This window comes from Periophthalmus magnuspinnatus, chromosome 3, assembly GCF_009829125.3.
Source record: "Periophthalmus magnuspinnatus isolate fPerMag1 chromosome 3, fPerMag1.2.pri, whole genome shotgun sequence".
Taxonomy (NCBI): Eukaryota; Metazoa; Chordata; class Actinopteri; order Gobiiformes; family Gobiidae; genus Periophthalmus; species Periophthalmus magnuspinnatus.
In genome coordinates this window covers 10,024,862-10,040,888 of record NC_047128.1, presented here as the reverse complement: position 1 = coordinate 10,040,888, position 16,027 = coordinate 10,024,862, and the positions used below count along the sequence as shown (strand labels likewise).

Below are 16,027 nucleotides of genomic sequence, written 5' to 3'. Positions count from 1 at the left end.
GACAAAGAGATAAGAAGGGAGGGAGTGAGAGGGTAAGACAGAAAGCAGGAGAGAGAGAGAGGGGGACACAAAGAGAGAGAGACAGAGAGAGAGGGAAGGGTGGGGCCAGGTAACTCTCACAGTACAGGAGGGAGGGGCCACCAGGAGCCATGACAACAGCACCGTATAAAAGCACACTCCACCTGTTACCAGTCTCAGTGTCACCATCAGACCAGGTCAGGGCATCTACAACCAGACCAAAAATCAGACCCACATCAAGACCAACAATCAGACCAGCGAGAACATCTACAACCAGACAAACAATCAGACCTACAACAAGGCCAACAGATCGGTGTGCGCATCTACAACCATACCAACAACCACATCTACAACCAGGCCAACAACAAGGCCAACAGACAAGCCAGTGCATCTACATCCAGACCACCAACCATACCAACAACTGTATCTGCAACCAGACCAACAACTGGGTCAACAACCAGACCAACAACCACATTTACAACTAGACCAACAACCACATCTATAAGCAGACCAACAACCACATCTACAACCAGGCCAACAGCTGCATCTACAACCGGCAAATAATCAAACCAGCAACCACATCTACAAGCAGACCAACAACTGCATCTACAACTGGGCCAACAACTGGCGCTAACAATCAGACCAACAACCACATCTACAACCAGACCTACAACAAGGTCAACAACCTGGCCCACAACCATATCTACAACCAGACCAACAGCCAGACCAACAATCAAATCTACAACCAACAAGGTCAACAATTAGACCAACAACGAGGCCAGCAAGGCCAACAACTGGACCAACAACTGGACTATGCACCAAGCCAACAATCAACAACAGTACTAACAGCAAGACTAACTGCTTCATTTACAACTAGGCCAACAACCCAAGAAAACAAAGCCATCAATTGTACCAACAGTTAGGAAAAAAAATCAAACCGCAAAGGCAACAACCGGGCCAACTACCAAACCAACAACCAGCCTCACAACCAGCTTCGACTAACCATGCTCAGCCTCATCAAACTACCTCCTGTCCTGTCCATCAAAGATGTGCCTAAAGTAAGTCCTTCCCAGCTTTACTGTTCTGAGGTCGCAAAAAACAGATATGTGGAAATATATACGTGATCCCTACAGCGGTGCAATACACCCCAAAATGACTGTTGTTGTTATATGCTATACTATTCATCATAAAAAATGAAAGGAATGCAACAAAGGTAGACATGTTTTGTGTTTTGTGACTGATTCTTTTAGTGGCCATTTACTGTTTCCATTATTATATTACGTTGTACAATACTTTTTCATAACTATCTTCGTAATTGCATAATCTGACTTAGAAACTGCCCCTCTGCAGGACTACCAAAAATATTCACCAAATTCTATATTAATTTTAGGATGAAGCTCTCAAAATCTGCACAAAACATTTTTGCTTTTTACTCTTTAAGTACATTTTTAAATGGGTACTTTTACTTAAGTACATTTTTTCATGAGATACTTTTACTTGAGTATTTTTTTCCCCAGTATCTGTACTTTCACTTAAGTAACAACATTGAATACTTCTTCCACCACTCCTAATCAGCGTCTAATCAGTTAGTAGTAGTAAGTAAGAAGTTGTTGTTTAATGACCTTTAGTATTGTAACAGTTTTTGTTCTTAATATTATTCTACATTGTCTAGTTGTATAGTTTACTTAAATACATGCCACTGTTTAAGTAAACTACCACTTTTTTTTAGTTAGAAAAATATATTTGGGAAATCAAAATTTGTATTGAGTATCAAGTTTTTCTATAAATATCAAAATAGAGTTTGATATATAGTTTGGTGACTCTAAACTACAGGGTAAACAACTTTCAGATTTTGTTCACTGCTAAATAATCGCAGTCTTTCAGTTTGATTACAACCATACAAATTGCTATTTTCATTTGATTGCCTTGACCTAACCGCCCTCTTCTCTTCTCTGCCCTAACCTGCTCTCTTCTCCTTTGATCTAATTCTTCTCCTCCGGTTACTCTCCTCTGCTGTGCTCTGGTCTCCTCTCCTCTACTCTCCTCTGCTCTCCTCTGGTTTCTTTCCTCTGGTTCCTCTCCTCTGGTATTTCTCCCTTGGTTGCGCTCCTCTGGTTTCAATCCTCTGGTTCCGCTTTTCTCCTCTGCTCTGGTCTCCTCTCCTCTACTCCCCTCTGCTCTCCTCTGACTCATCTCTTCTGGTTCCTCTCCTCTGGCTCATTTTCTCTGGTTCCTCTGGTTCTGGTTCTTCTCAGGTCTTTCAAGAAGACTCCATCATGTCTGGGTACCGGCCTCCTCGCAGCTCAGCCACAGACTGTGTCCTCAGCCTCTTCCAGATGACCAACGAGACACTCAACATCTGGACTCACTTCCTGCCCACATGGTAGCACCCCCACAGCAGCACACCCACAACACGTGCTAGAGCACAGGGGCACACATACAGGCATCCAGGGAACACTGTGAAACTCTGTACCTGGTTGGTTTAATATGACTTTGATTCAGAATATCTGTCTGGATTTGAAAGTACTTTTCCTAGGTAGATTTAATTGCCATATATAAATTACAGTGCAGTGACACAGTGACTCCAGTGCAGGGGTGTCCAAACTATGGCCCGGTGGCCCCCAGATCAATTTTTGTTGGTCCTCAGGCCTTCCGATGCACTGTGAAGATTATATGCTGGCAAAAGAACACACACACACACAAAAAAAATAAAATAAAATAAAAATGTTAAGTAATGTGTAGTGTATTTACAATATCTGCAAACTAAATATACTAGGGTATAATATGAATATTAAATTTGCCTTATTAGTAATAATAATAAATTTTATTCCGAGTCAGCATAATTTGCAAAGAAAATTGAATGGGTCAGGCTGGAATGCAAGGTTTGGCATGGATATGTTTGCACTGATCAATTATAGCTACTTAATGTAATAAAAAATATTATGGTTAATACCACCGTATTTACAAAAAGCTTGTCCAACAAGTTCATAAACATCCTTGTGTCTTGCATAAAGACACACCTCTCACTCACGTGGACAGAAGCTGTTGTGGTTTGTACATGACATCACAGTCTGAGAGTACAAGATGGATCTTGCAGAACTTGTATGACTCGTATTCAGAATCTTCTGTTTGTGTCCACAGTTTAATCTGTCACTGATATTGTGGAGACATGGCATCTGCAGCCATTCACCAAATACATGCTACAGTTGGATTTATGAAGGACATTTAATATTGATATTTCACTGAGTGGTCACATTATAAATTATATCTGTCTTATGGTACATAGGTAAGACTGGTCCAATTAGGCAGAACCCATTCTACAAATTCCATTCCCCCATTCCACAAACAAGGCTGCCTATTGTTAAAGGTGGCACAGTGGCATGGGCTAGCACTTCTGGCTCACAAGTCATAAGATAGCAGTCATAAGATAGCAAGCATTAGCCAACAGTTTGTCAGTTAGTCTCTCACCTTTTTATTGAAAATCAAATACCTAAACAGGAGCATGAATGCTTGGATTGACCAAGTTCCTGAAAATATGCTGTTTAGCACAAAATTTGAGTATGGTGTCACCATGTAACATTCTGCCATACAGCTCCTCTTTTTGATTGGATAAGGGTCTTCGACCAAGAAAACCAAATTATAACATAACTAAAAAGGGACATCATGTCCAATGTTTTTGTAACTAAATAAGTAAACACTTTTGACTTGAGCATATTTACCTTGTATTTAAGGCACACAGATAGTTCAAGTTTATGAAATTTAAAATCTAAATCTTACAGTTGCTTTCAGCAAAAGTATAAAGAATGCATGAAAAATACTACTCATGCATACTTACTGTCCATGCTATGTTATGAGCTTACATGCATGTCTGTGGTCTCAGGTATTTTCTATGGAAGCTGCTGAGCATGGTGTTCATGTACTCGGCATGGCAGGACTCGTACATGTGGCCATTGGTTGTTTACCTGATCTCCATCTGCCTGTACCCCCTAGCCTCCAGCTGTGCCCACACCTTCAGCTCCATGTCTGCCCGTGCTCGCCACATCTGCTTCTTTTGGGACTATGGAGGGCTCAGCTTCTACAGCCTGGGTACACACATATATAGATACATGCATTATGGACGCAGTTAGCAAATTGCAAAGACTTTAAACTATAGGTCTAGCTACTTTTATAATATTTAGTTTTCTTGCACAAATACTCAATAGTCAGACCTCTTCAAACATGTTCTAAAGTACATGAGATTCTTGGATTAGTTCAGATTTCCTGGACATGGTTGTGACCAAAAACACCTCTGAATATTTCAATGCTGCTGCAGGCTCAGCCATCACTTACTCCTTCTATGTGTTCCCGGACAAGTGGATCAACAGCTCCTTCCACCAATACTTCATCCCCATTGCCGTGTGCAACAGCATCCTGTGTACCAGCCTGGCCTGCTACTCCAGGTACCCCCACACGTCCCACAATGCACTCACGATTATGAACCTATGTTACCTATGTTATTAAAGGGGCACTATGTAGCTTGCCTGGAGGAGGGTCTGCCAACTGCTTGTCTCCATGGAGATGTTAAGGGTTTGCTATGCCTGGAATGTTGCACTGCATGGCATTCAACCTATTCATCTCCAGGAGACAAGCAGGTGGCACCGGCAAAGTTAAAGATCTGTGATCTGTGGGGGAAGCACATTCACAGTTTTCATGTTTCATGCTCACTTCCTATTTGGAATTCACCTGGTAGCACGTTAGCTATGTCAATTTACATATACTGTCTATGTGTTCCACTCACTAGAAAAGTTAAAGTTCAACTTGAACATAGTTTCATCACATAAAATGTTATGAATTTACAGTGTGTATGTTTTTGTGGCGCTTAATCCTGTACTCTCACACACTCTCACAGCCCAGAGCCAGCTGTATACTCTTGTGTTCCTCACATACTTTGATTACCTAGATAGAACCTTACTGTGTTCTTCTTCTGTGTTTCCTGTTCAGAGTGGGCCTTCCCTTCCTTCAGTATAATTTTGACTCAGTGAAGAGGTAAACAGATTTTGATAAGCTTATGTTGACTTTATTTTGCCTGTGACCTCTTCTGAATGTCTCATATGTCCTGCCTGTGTGCCCCGTTTGTGTTACTCAAGCTTCTCCTTACTCGTTACTCCAGCTGAAATAAACAAGTGATGCAGTGTCTTGACTTGACAGCACTGTTGGGAGGGTTTGCCAGTTTCATAAGAGATATTTCACCAAGGCCAAGGTCTTCCTGCCCAGCCCTGACCCGCCTGTCACTGTGACCTGCTGTCACCTCAGCTGTTTGGCCAACATGGCTGACCTGAGATCTCTACAGCAAAGCTATAAAAAAGACAAAAAAGTACTGGACTTTTTAATGAATACAATTGGAATGTAATCCTTACATTCCAAATGTATTTATGAAAAAACCCAAAACAAAAACAACAGGCATAGTGCACTAATAGTTTCCAAAAAAATACCATTTCTTATTATTCTTTATACATTATGTAGGCATTGTTGCAGCCTTATACAGTATGAGTGTATTATGAGTAATATTAGAATTTGTATTATTTACACATTTTGGTTCTTACAGACAACAGTGGCATGTGTTCTATGTATGACTTGCTCAGTATATTCTAGAACATTGTCTTTATGTAACAGTGAGCCTGATCTTTTCCTTTGTTTGCAGGTTTCCAGGGAGGCAGAGTTCAAGGCTGAGTAAGGCTCTTCGTGTTGTGGCATTTGCGTATCCGTACCTGTTTGACAACATTCCTCTGTTCTACAGGGTATGAGCCTGGCCTCCAAACACCCCCCCCCCCCCCATTATTGACCATAACCCTAATTTGTATTGACTGACAAGAATCCATGTTAGATCATACATGGAAACAGAACCTTTATTTGAAGTAACGATACTTCTCCATGAGTACACTGAAGTAACTCTTGCCCACTCTAAGTAAGTCTACAAATGACAAAGGTTTATGTTGACAGGATTAAATTGAACTTTTGTGTTTCTTGCAGAGCTTCTTCTTATGATTTTTTTTTTTGTTTTTGTGTGTGATCTATCCTTTGAACATAGCGGATTAGGTGCATTAATTCATGTTTTGTCTTTACTTTTAACGTAACTTCACATTATGAATCTGATGTCACGTCCAGACAGTTACTATTAGAGGGCCCATATTACACTATTTTCTGATCTATGTTGTAATGTTGTTTCCTCATCACAAACATACCTGGAGTTGTGTTTTGTTTCATTCATACACAAACCCTGCGGCTGAGGTGTTCTCTCAAATAGAAAACACTCTGTTCCGCATTGCAATGTCACGTGGTAATACAGGAAGTGCTCCCCTGTATTTTAAATTCCATACACCTTCACTAGAATCATCTGGATAACTTCAGCCCTGGAACTGAAAATCTCCACTGCTTCATGACATCACAAGTTGGAACAGAGCATTTTGAGTTTTAGAGATGTAGACAGACTAATAATAATTACTCAAACGTATTTGAATGAAACAAAGCACAACTCCAAGTATGTTTTTGATGACATAACAATATTATAATATGGCTTAAAGGTCACGAGAGTTACTTTTACATAATATAGAATCTTTAAAGTTACTCTTACTTGAGTCCCTGGCTCATTTCCCTTCTCGTGTTGACAGTGCTGATGCTGGTATACATGCTGGTTGCTGTGCTCTGACCTCCTCCTCTGTCCTCAGGTGTTCTTATGCACAGGTGACGGCTGCACTCACAATGACACAAACCTGCTCCACATGTACCAGATTGCCCTGGCCTTCCTCACTGGGTTCCTGTTCGCCACCCACCTCCCTGAGCGCCTAGCCCCCGGGAGCTTTGACTACATTGGTGCGTTTGCAACAACTAAAACAAACAACCGTGCTTTGGTTTAGTATGGGAATGCATAGATAACCTTAGTGTATACTGCTTAGTAAACACGTTTAATGTGAGACTAAACACCTAAACTCTACCCATAACCACATTTCAAATAGAGCTGCTAAACAGGCAGAGGACTAAAGGGGAGAGTGAGGAGGGAGGTGGGACGGGGTCTGGAAGACTAAAAAGGAGAGTGAGGGAGGGGGAAAGGCGGGGTCTGGAGAACTAAAGGGGAGAGTGAGAACAGTGGAGGAACAGTTGAGGAACAGTGCGGTTGGTCTAAACAGGTATCAAGACGTCAAATTCCAGCCCTACAGTCAAGGTGTAATCAGAAACAACTGTCTGCAATCAGGGCAAAAAACAAAACAAAACTAGGAACAGTAGATAGTGCTATTAAAACATCATACACACAATTTAGTAGCAAAGAAAAAGTTGAGTTAGAGTTTAGTTCCATTTTAAATATTAATATAAAATGTTTGAGTAACTTGGATTAAGTGAATAGTAACATCTGATATGTCTGATGTAGAGCTGTGTAATAAATCCATTTTGAATCAAGCTCCTCTTTCTGTCAAAGCATGTGGTTTAGAGCAGAGTTCACATTTTGGAGGAAGAAATGGCAGCGGTAAATGAAGTTCTGTCTCCACTAGTGTTTAGGAGAGAGCTTTACAGATGGAGAACAGCTGCTCCAGTTGCTGGATTTTCACTATTAATAATGTTTGTCACTAATAATAATGATCAGGTTCAACATTTGGCAGTTTACCTTTTGGATATTTCATGCTGAAGTGCCATATTATCAGTAGGAAAATCTGTCTCTCCCCATCTGAGAGTATAACATCATCACATTCCACAATATGAAAAGTGGTGTTTTGGAAGTTTACTTTAGTGTTGACTGTAACATACAAACATATAAATGTGTATTACAATCATGTTTCAGATATTCATACCAACAGAGAATGTGCAGAGCTACATAAACAATCTAATATATGCATAGCATTAGCTTCAGATTAGCTACAACTAATAACAATGTGTTTAAAACTAGAGATTAGCATTAGGCTAATATGAAATGAAAATCCCATAGACATGCTATCGCAATTAGCATCATATTTCAAGTATACAACAGCTTAAAGTGCCTTAAATGAGTAAGATAAGATCTTGTTACATTACAAATCAGACAGATATATATATATTGGATGGGGCAAAATGTCAGTTTACAGCCCATCACCGAGCTCTAAATGTGTATCAGCTAACACCTAAAGGGTTTTTTGATCCTTACTGTGAAATATTCCAGGCATATACAGTCTGCATGGAGAAAGCAGCTGATGGACCTGACTTGAAAAGTTACACACCTTTAATATCAACTATCAGATAAATTATCAAATCTCGGAATTAATGCCATGTTTGTTTTAACGGCCTGACTTACATTTGTACGGTGCACTTTGCAGGACTGAAATATTGGAAGGCAGCTGAGGTGTCCTTCCTAAATCATTAAACTCCACACTCCAAGATATTATGTCTGTGTTAACCATTGAGCGACGAAAGCCTTCTTATGCATAAACCTTTCACATTTCTCTATTCCTTTAAACTCCTTCCATGTCAATCATTTGCAACATCTACCGTTTAATGAATCACTCTTCTGCAGTTTGATGGAGAGAACAGCCGGTCACATTCTGGAAACATTTTAAAGCAAATTCCAAATGGAAAATCTACTAGGGTGTGTTCACGCCATAGCCTGTATAAAGAAGTGGACTAAGTGAGTGTGACATAACCCATAACGTTCAGCTCAAATCAAATGAGGCTCACATCATAGCAACCAAAGAGCCAATCTGGAGTGAGGGTGTTAAAAGTAGCGCTCCTTCCCGCACATCTGGTTTAGCTGGGAACGGGTGCTTAGCAACATTGTCAGTCAAACCTGTTGTTAAGGCTAGTGGGAGCAACCTCAGGGAAAGAAGGTACCTAATTTGTCTGTTATTAATTTTCATATCTTGATTTATGAACTAAATAGCACCAATAACACCAGGATCAATACGAACATTTTAAGACCAAAATGATGAGGCTCACTGCAGCAGTTACAGAGAGATGGGCCACAGTTTTTCAGTGTGAAGTGAATTGGAGCTGATGGAGCTGTAAGTGCGCCCATGATCACTTCCTATTTGGAACGTTGCGGCTTGCAGCTTGGCTATGTCCATTTATATATACAGTCTATGATTCTCATTTATCCAGGTTTGGTCCTAGTTTGAGTCCAGTTTAGTTCTGATGTAGACTTGAGTTGGGCTAGTCCAGTTTTAGTTCTCAGTTTAGTCCCAGTTTTGATGAGAAGTGTGTGCACGTGTATATTATTTCATGGCTTAAAAGTATGCAGTAACTTTGCTGGTGGAGGGATTCGCTACCTGTTTTTCTCTAAATGGGATGTTATTACTGCCAGGAAAGTCTCGCATGGCTTTAAACATATCTGTTTTGCATTTATTTAATTACAGATGTAAATTGTCCTCGACCTTCTTGTCTTCATGGAGATACGCAGGTTAAATGTCATATTATTATATCATATCCATGGAGACAAGCAGAACCCATGGCTATATAAAAGTTATGTAGTGCATCTTTAATAGTAAAATCTAACTGAGAATTCTGACAAGGATAAGAGCCAGTTGTCTCTATTGATTATATCATAGTTTGCCATGAAATATCCCAAAGGTAAATTCTGGATGTTGAACCTGATCATTTCCACTATTTATAAGAGCCAAGAACCCAGTGTATGACCCCCAAAAAATCTACATTTTGAAACTATTCACTTAAGCTTCCAACTGCATTATATATTATTGGCCTATAGAATGTTGTTATGTTATCAGAAACACCTACTTAAAATATCTTAGAACGTTTGATATGAACAGTCTGCTGAACTGTGGTTGTCTGGCTTTCCCTGCAGGCCACAGCCACCAGATCTTCCACGTGTGCGCCATCCTGGGCACCCACTTACAGATGCAGGCTGTGGAGCAGGACATGCTGGTGCGCAGGTCCTGGCTCCTCGAGCATGCCCTCCCGGTCTCCTTCGGCAGCTCCGCGGGCGCCACCATCTTGTGTCTGCTGTCCAACGTGTCCATCATCTTCATCTTCAGTCTCCCTCTCTTCCTGCCTGCCGCGTCAAAGAAGAAAGCAGCCAAGTAAAGAGGGAAAATGTCAAGCTGAGTTATAGTTTTGACCTGTGAAATAGGTCAGAGGCTCTTAAATGTTTCACACCAAGTTTCACCAAAGAAAAGATTTGGCTTTCTGAGTACCACCAGATCTAAACCAGGTCTATAGCAGGTCTAGGTCTAATCTAGAACTAAAACAGCCTTAAAGTGGATTACATCATTTTTTAGACCTATTACTAATATGACAGATCTTGAAGGATGGGTTTGATGCATAAAACAAAATGTATCGATTAAAAATAGTGTATGCAGTCACAGTGAAGTAGCTGGTGCCACGCTGGATATTGATGACAGGCCTTGCCTCATGTGAAAGTGCACAACATCCAGAATTCACTCAGTGAGCTGCAGAAACTGCACTAGCACTGATTAAAAGGCCCTTATCTACATTGCCTGGCCAAAAAAAAGTCACCACCACCAAAAAAAAAAAAAGGTCACACACTCTAATATTTTGTTGGACTGCCTTTAGCTTTGATCATAGCACACATTCGCTGAGGCATTGTTTTGATAAGCTCCTGCAATGTCACAAGATTTATTTCCAACCTATTTGCTTAGTTAAATTCAGGTGGCGACTTTTTTGGCCCAGCAGTGTATGTTATAACGTTATTTTCCGCATCAAAAACCCATAGTTGTGTTTTGTTTCATTCACACATGTTTAAGACACAAACCCTGCATATTTAGGCTGAGTTTTTCCCTCTAAAAAAAACGAAATGCTCTGTTCCACCTTGTGATGTCACGTGGTGCTACAGGAAGTGCTCCCCTGTGCTTTTAAACTCGGCACATCTCCACTAAAATCATTTCCAGCCTTGGAATTTCCTATTTCTAGTTAACAAAAGGTAAAAGATAACTGTTAACTTGAAAACTACTGCTTCATGACATCACAAGGTGGAACAGAGCATTTGGAGCTTTGGAGATTTAGACAGACTAATAATCAATGGCTACTCAAACATGTGTCAATGAAACAAAACATAACTTCAGGTATGTTTTTGAGGAGGTAACGACGTTCCAATATTCATACTGTATATCTAAGTTCCGATCAGTGGGCTATATGAAATGTGACTGTACTGAACACTTAGGCAGAGTCCAACTGTGGAACAGCAGTCAGACTGCAGGAGCAGTCAGAGGACAATGTTCCTGAAAAACTTTGAAATGCACAAATGTTGTTTCCAGAGAAATGTAGAATTATGGCCTTAAAAACCCATGATGTTTAAATCAACAGTGCTTTTCTGTTGAAAGAAAAACTTGAACCAGATCTATTCTGCAAAACGGACTTTTCAGAGCTTTTAACCATGTAATAGTCTTTACTACTCTACTACTTTACCACTATTTACTCATCCGAAGTTGCATTTGGAGTGATTAGCGCATACTTGAGCTATTTTCCTGCGAAGATGAATGCTGTTGTGTCCTTGAGCAAGGCACTTAACCCACCTTGCTCCCAGTGTCTTTGGACACAGGTGTATGAATGTGTGTTTGAATGGGTGAGTGGTTCCTTGATGTAAAGCACTTTCAGTCTTAAAGGTGGAAAAGTGCTATATAAAAATGTGACTGTTTACCATTACCAATTACCATTTTAAAAATGGCTTATTTTCAAAATGCCATATGGCCAGTCATTCCCCGTTTCGACACCGGTGTGCCGGCCCACTGCGACGTACTTACTTTGTTCTTTAATTTTATTAAAGATTTGTCTGTGACATCTGTGATACACATAGGACTCGACAGCATCACATAGTCATTTTGGTACAAATGAAAGAAAAAATGGGCTGCTCACTACTGTGATGTGCAGCTATCCATAGGGGGCACCGACACTATGCTGATGATGTTTACGGCGATGTCAGCTCCCCTTGGGCACCGCAGTTTTCTAACTCGGAAGTCAGCAGAGTTTTTTTCTTTTATTAAGTCATTTTAGATGAATTTTGTGATTTAAAATGTGTAAAGTTGTCATGAGGCACGTATCTCTGCTCCATTTTTGCCTTCCTGTGTGCTCTCCCCCCTCCCTCACCTGTCTGTACCTGGTGGTGGTGATTACCCTGATGGGACACAGGTGTGTGCGGGAGGAGCCGAGGGCTCCGCCCAGCTCCAGGTACAGACAGGTGAGGGAGGGGGGAGAGCACACAGGAAGTCAAAAATGGAGCAGAGATACGTGCCTCATGACAAAAGTACAACATATTTATCCACGAGTGTCATAGATTATAGCTCTATATATCAGACACAAGCAAAATATGTCTGCTTTAAGTTCTCATATATCAAGTTGAAGAGATTAAGAATGATCTGTGTAAATTGTATGAGTATTTATTATAATGTAGCCTGCAGTGTGAGGCTTTAGGCCCTGTAAGGGAGAGTGGGGTAATTGTAAATTCATGCAAGTATTCTCAACACTCGCTTTGAGGAGATACTGGATTTACAAACATATAAGTTTAATTTACAACATATGCAAACTGATGTTTCAATTAATTTGTCTCTTCTACAGACCTATATAATTACTCATTAATGATGAATTGTAATTTTCAATCATTTTGTTATTGTGTAAAGGAATACTTTAAACTGCCCATATTACGCTATTTTCTGATGTTATAATGTTGTTTCCTCATCACAAACATACCTAGAGATATTTTATTTCATTCACACAAAGCCTGCATATTTAGGCTGAGTTTGTCTCTCAAACAGAAAACACTCTGTTCCACTTTGTGATGTCATGTGGTAATACAGGAAGTGCTCACTGTATTTCCGAACTCCACCTTCACTAGAATCATTTGGATAATTTCAGACTTGGAAATGCCAATCTCTATTGGACTAAAGGTAAAAGGAGTTAACTTGAAAACTACCACTTCATGACATCACAAGGTGGAACAGAGCATTTTGAGCTTTGGAGATGTGCACAGACTAATAATACAGGATTATGTAAACATATGTGAATGAAAAAAAAACTAACTCCACAATATAGGACCTTTAAAGAAGACACTTGCTTTTCAGGACAATATAATTCCTCATGATAGGCCCCCTTTAAGATTTGAGTGCTTTTAACTAGTGTGATTAAAATATATGTTCAACTGTACTACACACGTGATATTTCTATTCTCTGCATCGTTTAAATTATTTATTATTTTGTACATAATGTAATAAAGATGAATTCTTATATTTTTGTCTGAGTTTGCAAGTTACTATGTGCATACTATGTGCCAGTTGTAATAGTAATTTAAGTATATTCATGTTGTGAAGAAAATATTCTTATCATGTTTTTAAATGCATTTGATCTATGTCAGTCTGTCAGACATTAACACGAGTGAAGGCTCTGTCTCTATCCCATAGGAAAGTGTAAAAGTTCATTATCTCATGGGTGTTAAACAAAAGTCACTCTGCTTTGAAATGTACGTAGCTTTGTCATTCTGGTATAAATACTCAGATTTTAGAGGCTCGCGGGAGACAGGGAGGTTAAGGACCAGGGGGAGATATGTTCTAGGAGAGAGACACAGAGAGACGTGGTACACCAGAAGGCTACCACTCTGTGACCAGGAGAGGCCTGAGCCCTGTCCTGTCCGTATCTGCTGTAACTGTGCATCTCAAAACTCACCGGACTTCACAAATGGATTACTTTTCATGTAAAATTGTAATTTTTCCACAAAACCAGTCAAAAGCCTTTTTTGAATGTAATTTTACTTTAAGCTTACCACTGTCTACTTTATGTATACAGAATCAAATCAAATATATGAAGCAAGATATATGGAATTATGTAGCAAAGGAAATACTTAAAATAACTCCTGTGGACAGAGATGCAAACCCTTGGCCTTCTCTCAATGAGCTTCTTAATGATGTCTCCTGAAATGGTTTTCACTTCACAAGAAATGCCAAGAGTGAGAACTAGGATCAAAGCAAGGGACAGCTATTTATAAAAATCTAAAACAAGTTTTGAAATAATTTGTATATTGTGTATTTCATAGTGTTAATGTCTTCAATGAGAATCTAGATAAATAATAATCATGGAAATGAAAATGGAGCACATTCTGTCATACACATACATACAGGACACCCTCAGCATGATGTCACTGCAAAGTATCAAGCTATGTTTCACATGACATCACAACATTTTGTAGGCCAATAATATTGAATACAGATGAGGGCAGCTAAAATGAATATCATTAAAATGCAGATTTTTGTCTTGGGTCTAGTCTGTAATAAAAATGATCAGGTTCAACATTTGTGCAGTTAACTTTTAAATATTTCATGGCAAAGTACAATCTAAGTAATGTAATGGAGTGTAATGGAGTGTTCTACATGTATATATATATGGTGGAATGTTCAACAGTTATCATGGTGACAAAATGCACACATTAACAAACACTGTCAAAAAACTTTTTAGAAAAATACAAAATGGATTTAAACAGCACATTTTCAGGAGCCTGTTCAATAGCCCTGATCAATACCAGCACCCTGTTTAGGAGTTTGCTTTTCAACAAAAAGGTGAAATTGACTAACTGAAAAAAAAACCAAACAAACAAAACAGTTGACTAATGCTAGCTATCTTGTGACTGTAATTTTATGTGTTCTTGGACTTGGAAGCATTGCAAGGGGGCCCCAAAGATTGTCCACAAAACAAGGAAGAAAGAAAATTGAGTTTTAAATTAACTTTGTGTAAGATATTTGTTTATATTTCTTTATATTAGTATTAAGCCCACAGGAATGTATTGTTTTTACAAAGAAATCTAAGGAGAAAACATTACACATGTTTTTATATATAGTGTAAAATATTAAGGGGCCCTGTGTGATCTTTACACATCAGATTTTGGGAATGACTGTACTGCAGATATTTTCTATTAATTTATGTTGTGTGTGTGGTAATCACAGTAACAATGTCCAAAACTTAAAAGAGGGGGTATTATGCAAAATCAATTTTTTCCATGAATATACAAAAAACATGATACAAAACTGTACATGACAACTTCAAAAACCTGATGTGAATGTGATGCAGTAGTTTCATTAGCGGGGTGCATGTTGACTGTGCTCAGTTTATTTGTAGTCATTGTCACAAAAGAACAATGAACTGTTACGACTGTGAATGACTGTGTTGTGATAGTACTCTGAAGTGGGAGTGACTAAACGTGGAAAGCAATGGGAGGGGAGACTCAGAGCATCATATAATTTATAAAACGTGTTAATACACTTTTGGCGAATATGGCATTTTCAAAACAATAAGAGGTAACATGGTGATCTAAATATGTTATTTGTTAGCAGTTAATACCCCATAGAAGCAAAATGCCCCCTCTTAAACATTACCATGACCTGGAAAGGCTCAGCTCAAAGTCATATCTGTTTTCAATGGAAGCTGTTGCTTGTCTCCTTGCCTTTGTGTGGCACTGATTAAATATTATATATATATATATATATATATATATATATATATATATATATATATATATATATATATATATATATATCACATATATATATCACATATATGTATCACAATGATATATAATATCATTGTGATACTGAGTCTATTTCTTAGTATCAAACTTGAGTTTTAAATAAAAACAACCTTACATTAAACAAACAAACAAACAAACACAAACAAAAAAATTCTATCAGCATCTTGAAGACACACACATTGCGTGTTGTGTGCATTTGAGGCCTGTCCATATGTTGAGAATAAAAAAACAAAAAACTATGTCCTCTATCTGCAGGTTAAAGCACTAGCAACCCAGGTTCAGCTGTAATTTTCTTTTTAAAATCTGTACAGGCTACAGACTGTTTCTTTAAAGGAAGCTGGTAAGTTTGTGTTTAATGTCCTACCCTCATGAAATAAAGTAAAAAAAAAAAAAAAAAAAAAAAAAAAAAAATCTAACTAATTCTTAGTGAAGGAGCAGCTCCCCTTTGTTTTTAAGTCTTTTAATTTGGACCTGTTGCATAGATGGGTGGAGACTGTTTTACACAATTTATGAGAATTCAGTTATTCTTTCAGC

General features: G+C 38.9%; 1 protein-coding gene across 2 annotated transcripts; it reads left to right on the top strand.

The window, feature by feature from the left end:
* Positions 1–218: 218 nt before the first annotated feature.
* Positions 219–10,157, top strand: paqr5b (progestin and adipoQ receptor family member Vb). Of its 2 annotated transcripts, XM_033988454.2 has the most exons (8): positions 219–1,076; positions 2,274–2,401; positions 3,899–4,104; positions 4,331–4,457; positions 4,999–5,043; positions 5,699–5,795; positions 6,723–6,867; positions 9,815–10,157. In XM_033988454.2, the coding sequence occupies exons 1-8, from the start codon at positions 1,023–1,025 to the stop codon at positions 10,051–10,053; spliced, it is 1,041 nt and encodes a 346-aa protein (XP_033844345.1). In that variant the 5' UTR covers positions 219–1,022; the 3' UTR covers positions 10,054–10,157. The 2 variants fall into 2 exon arrangements, with proteins under 2 accessions (XP_033844345.1, XP_055076939.1); XM_055220964.1 differs by lacking the exon at positions 4,999–5,043.
* Positions 10,158–16,027: the final 5,870 nt, after the last annotated feature.